The sequence below is a fragment of the Etheostoma cragini genome, chromosome 3 (assembly GCF_013103735.1).
Source record: "Etheostoma cragini isolate CJK2018 chromosome 3, CSU_Ecrag_1.0, whole genome shotgun sequence".
Lineage (NCBI taxonomy): Eukaryota > Metazoa > Chordata > Actinopteri > Perciformes > Percidae > Etheostoma > Etheostoma cragini.
In genome coordinates this window covers 30,247,854-30,253,117 of record NC_048409.1, presented here as the reverse complement: position 1 = coordinate 30,253,117, position 5,264 = coordinate 30,247,854, and the positions used below count along the sequence as shown (strand labels likewise).

General features: G+C 35.9%; 2 protein-coding genes across 2 annotated transcripts; one reads left to right on the top strand and one right to left on the bottom strand.

Annotated features, from left to right (window-relative positions):
- Nucleotides 1–664: 664 nt before the first annotated feature.
- LOC117938901 (olfactory receptor 11A1-like) lies at nucleotides 665–1,594 on the top strand. Its single transcript, XM_034863872.1, has one exon. The coding sequence runs from the start codon at nucleotides 665–667 to the stop codon at nucleotides 1,592–1,594; it is 930 nt and encodes a 309-aa protein (XP_034719763.1).
- Nucleotides 1,595–3,577: 1,983 nt separating this feature from the next.
- On the bottom strand, nucleotides 3,578–5,216 carry LOC117938898 (coiled-coil domain-containing protein 106-like). Its single transcript, XM_034863857.1, has 3 exons — nucleotides 5,129–5,216; nucleotides 4,765–4,974; nucleotides 3,578–3,897 (listed from the first exon to the last, which is right to left on the bottom strand). Exons 1-3 carry the CDS (start codon nucleotides 5,214–5,216, stop codon nucleotides 3,578–3,580), a joined length of 618 nt encoding a protein of 205 aa, XP_034719748.1.
- Nucleotides 5,217–5,264: the final 48 nt, after the last annotated feature.

The following is a 5,264-nucleotide window of genomic DNA, read 5'->3' as shown; positions in this document are numbered from 1 at the left end:
TTTGTGTAAAGCACTTTGAATTGCCCTGTTGCTGAAATGTGCTATACAAATAAAGCTGCCTTGCCTTGCCTTACCAAATATCAGTCGGACCATATATCGGGGGAGGAACTACTTTAAAGTGTCTTTTTCTGATACTGATATCGGTGTTGGAACAGCTCTAATGGAAACCATTTCTTGTCTTGATGTTTCTGTTCCAATTGCCTTCTGCTAAATTTTCTTTTAGCTGACGTTGACTGAACAAAATCTTTCAATGGGACCTTTCCATAATGAGCTCATCCAGCTGCTGCTGGGGGGGGGGGGGGGGGGGGGGGGGGGGTAGTCCTCCTTATTAAAAAGGATAAAAGACGTCGCAACAAAGGTTCAGCTCAGTTAGGACGGATTCAGTCTGACTACAGTGGGTATAAGCTCAAATATACACAATGTCACACATGTTTTATTACTAATGTGTAACCTGAACATTATGTTGAACTAAATGGTACATTTGGGGGTGTTTGTTTAGACTGTTCCGTGATAATGAATATGTTTCATATGACTACAGTGATGCATGTTCATGTATGCTTGGTGTTCAAGTCCAAATGACTAATTAGTGACATATAGTTTTACAAATGTAGAACAAACGTTAACGTCTTTATTTGTCTTATTGTTATAAACCAAGGTGAGGACCATGATAAACTCTACACAGGTTTCATATTTCACACTTTCTGCTTATTTTAACACAAGGGGTTTCAAATACTTATACTTCTTGCTGATTTTGTCCTTATATGTGTTCATAGTGTGTGCCAATGTGGTGCTGATTGTGGTTATCTGTGTGAACAGGAGCTTACATGAACCTATGTACCTTTTTCTGGTCAGCCTGTTTGTAAATGAACTGTATGGTAGTACAGGGTTGTTTCCATTCCTTCTGGTTCAGATCCTCTCGGACATTCACACTGTTTCTGCTCCCTTCTGCTTCCTGCAGATTTTCAGTTTATATACTTATGCATCTATACAATTTAGTAACTTATCCATCATGTCTTATGACAGATATCTTGCTATCTGTTATCCTCTGCAATATCACACACGTATGACATCTAAAAAGATTGTCGTAATTGTTGCTCTTACATGGTTATTGTCATTTGTTGGAGTTGGAGTCACAATATCTTTAAGTTCCTCTTTACAGCTGTGTGGAAACATTATTAACAAAGTGTACTGTGACAACTATAGTGTTGTCAAGCTGGCCTGCTCTGATACAACAGCCAATAACATTGTTGGACTTGTTTATTTATTTGCAGTAATCTTTGGTCTTATAATCTTGATTCTTTTCTCCTACATGAGGATCCTTAAAGTGTGTTTTTCTGGTTCTAGACAGACCAGACAGAAAGCTCTCAGTACCTGCACACCTCACCTTTTGTCCCTGCTCAATTTTTCCTTTGGAGCTTTCTTTGAATTAATACAGAGCAGGTTTGAAAATAACTATTTACCCAATATGTTGCGTATTTTTCTGTCATTGTACTGGCTTACATGCCAACCACTCATCAACCCTTTACTGTACGGACTGAAAATGTCCAAAATACGCATTGTATGTAGAGATCTGCTCTCTGGGGGGGAAAGGTAACTTAACATGTTATCTGGCAACTAAGAGCTTTGCTTTAATAGATAAAAACGTAACATTTGCTCGTCATGAATAAAAAGAAATACATTTAGTTAATGAGATATGTTTGACAGTACTTTTGTCAACTCTAGTAATTTTACTGTTATCAGACTCAGGAACATGATTTATACTTAATAGATAATGAAACAGCCATTTATAAATGAAACCATGTTCCCATCAAGAACCAGTTGCAAACTATTACTAAATGCTTTGTTCATCATTAGTAAAGCATAGCTCCTGTGTTGATTCTCATAAATAAAGCATTTTTATACACATTCATGAATGGTTTGTTCACAGTAAATAATACTCTCAAAAATAATGTTAATGAATAGAATTTTGACAATTAATAAGTATAGCAAAACATTTGTAAATTAAATAATTTTCCGTTCATAAACTATGTACAAATCTTAGTAATTTCTTTGTATATCATTTGTAAAGAAGAGTTCCTATATTCATTCTAATCAGTAAAGCATTTGGAAATAAGTTTATTAAATGGTTTAAGGGTAACACTTTATAATAACTACACGCTATAAAGCATTACTTAAGCATTAGTAATTTAGGAATTCATCATTTATAAAGCATTATTCATACATTAATACCCATTAGTAAGTCATTTATAAGCACAGTTATAAATGTTTTAACTTCACATTATTAAGCATTAGTTAAGCATTAGTGAATTAGGAATTCATCATTTATAAAGCATTATTCATTCATTATTACCCATTAGTAAGTCATTTATAAGCACAGTTATACATGTTTTATTCTTTATTATCTACACACTATTAACATGTTGTATTCTTTATTAATAAGCTCATCTATAATGTGCTTAATGATTGTATTTTCATACTTTCTATATGATCATGTCACTATATATAAATGAAGTATTATTTTACTGACAAACCATTTATGTATGAGTTATTAATGGTTCATAAGATCATTCGGAAAGTTTAAGAATTATTACATAAGTGCCTGTTTTTTATACTTTCCTAAGGAAGAATATAAACAATCTCAGCATAACTTGTAAATGTACTAGAGGCAAAACTCAAAGGTTGCTGCTAAGACAACCTGAAAGAGGCCCCAGCTAAGGTTACTGGTGGCAGGGAAAAGCCTCACCGTTACAGGCCTGGTACTGTTTCTCTGAACTCCTCATCAAAACTCCGACCTGCGCTTCCAGAGATCTGCTGTGACGGGACCAGCAAAGGGTTGCTTGGATGTACTGTTGAAGGCCCCCCCCCCAGTGCTTTGATCAACCACTAACTTGAAATTACATGTAATTATTTAGAAATGGTCTAATGCAGTGCACGTGTTCATAGATGTTTTATAACACTTATTAATACTGCAATTCATGATAATTCAGGTAGTTACAAAGCATTTACTCATCTAAAGTGAGGACTATCTATGCCTCATTAAGCATTTACTAATGCAATCTAAAGGCAATAGATATTCTCTAGACATTTGTTAATAAAGTATTTCATGATTAATTCAGGTAGTTACAAAGCATTAACTACCTGTTAGTAAGGACTTAGTGAGAGCTCATCTAAAGTGAGGACTATCTATGCCTCATTAAGCATTTACAAATGATATTGTAACACAAATCAGTTATCTTCTGAACAGAAAAGGGAAAAAGACAACATAAAGTGATATACAACATATCAATTATTTATTACAAAACATCTCAGCCATTCGTTAATAAAAAAACAAGACAAAACACGGCTGCATAAACTGTAGAACTGTTCATAAAATGCACCATGTACAAATATATAATAAAATAAATTGAATACATTTCTTTCAAGTATAAACACCCATGGCTGAATACAAATTTACCAGTAGAGGTGCCAAATAAAATCTTCATAAAATGATATTATAAAATCTTTCAATGTCAAAATGTAACAACTAAAACAACTTTAGAATAGATGTGAAACCCATGTCAGCTCTCCTACCCCAGCATCAGAGCTCACTTTTTTTTAGGGGCAGAAGCTTTCCAGAAGCCTTACAGGCTGTGATTGTGTCCTCTATTCCTTGGTCCTCCTGAATAGCAGTGGCACACTGTGTGGCAAACACGCTGAGTTTCTTCACATTATTGTGGTTTTTAAGGAGATCCTTGTACTTGCCAGGCGCAGCAATGAACAGCTCTGCGATTGGAGCATTGACCACCACCGTGTTCCTGTCCACTCCAACATGCTTGAAAGCAGCAGACATGGTCCCTCCTTTACTGAACTGTCTAAGAGTTCTTTTGTACCGGTCCACCACCTGCTCTGGAGTTTGGGCTGCAATTATAACAACATAAAATTAGTGTTCCACAATATTGTTTTTTTTTACTCGCACACTCTTTGACACACACACACACGGCTTGCGAGTCACACTAACATTCAGTTTTAATCTACAATACAAAACGTGACACTGAATGGTTGCAATTAAGAGCCCTACATGTTTGTTTAGGGTTATTCCACCTCAAATCAACAAATGCCTTCTGCTTGCATCTCAGGTGTTCTTGAAATTTGTCCCACATAAAGTCTGACCATCCAAAGTGGGACCTTTTTAATTTTATTTCTGAAGTTTAGGCATGCAATTAATATACTGTAGATAAATTAATGCTTGCTTACAATTCAGCAACCTCAACACTAGATACCACTAAATCCTACACACTGCACATTTAATTGTTTCTAAATTTAAACTTTGAAAGGGTTGCATAAGTGGAAATGTATTTGTTTAATTTGTTCAGTTTGTCTGACAAGTTCAGTGGGCTCGTGAAATATGATTAAAAAAATTCAACCATTAAAAACACTGAATGGGGACACAATCCTCTTTACAGGAAACAGGAAACTACCTATAAAAGGTTATTATCTGATGCCTCTAGCATGAAAATCTTTTGAGAATATAAATCACAAACTTCACCTGTGCATGTGCTTAAAAGGGCACGGGGGAAAAGAAAATCTGCTTTGAGGTGGAATTACCTTTTACCAGGTTCCAGGATTCCAGAAACCACTGTGTTTATGGTAAAATAGTTAGTTAGCACCAATAAAAATCACACATGTAATGTTGTGTTGGAGGAACCAACCTAGAGGAGCAATTGTACAGCAGAGCTGAGCAGGAACCAATGGAAACGTGGAAAGGGGTCAAAGTAGCTTTTTTACCTCTCTGCCGTGTCTTTGGTTTGATTTTCTTTGACTTCTTCGTATATTTTTTCCCTTTTCCCTTCTTCTTTCTCTTTTGTATCTTGTCCTCCTCTGATGAGGATGAGGAGGAATCAGACATATCAGAGGAAGATTCCACTGGGCTGTCACCAAGAGAATCTGAAGACAAGTTTATTTCCTTGATGGAACCTTTGTCATACTTTTTGAGAGCTGTTAAAAAAGATACAAATACAAACATAAGGCTCACAATACATGGCACCATGGGAAAGAAATGTTCATATACCCTACTAGAAACCAAAACTAGACTTGCATAAGACTGAACTGTACTACAATGTCACAACATACTGTGTGTTGGGAGACTTACTTGATGCCAACTGGTCTTTGAGATAGTTTCTCTCCTTGGTCAGCTCAGCAATCTTCTGCTTTTGCCACTCTAACCTCAGCTTCAACATCTCCAACTCATTGGATTTTTGCTTAAGTCCCAGCTGTGCAGTAGGTAC

Coding starts and splice junctions, on each gene's coding strand:
- LOC117938898 (XM_034863857.1), bottom strand. CDS start 5,216: ATGTTGAAGCTGAGGTTAGAGTGGCAAAAGCAGAAGATTGCTGAGCTG. Junction 4,975..5,128: donor CAAAGACCAGTTGGCATCAA/GTAAGTCTCCCA, acceptor CTTTTTTAACAG/CTCTCAAAAAGTATGACAAA. Junction 3,898..4,764: donor ACCAAAGACACGGCAGAGAG/GTAAAAAAGCTA, acceptor TTATAATTGCAG/CCCAAACTCCAGAGCAGGTG.
- LOC117938901 (XM_034863872.1), top strand. CDS start 665: ATGATAAACTCTACACAGGTTTCATATTTCACACTTTCTGCTTATTTT.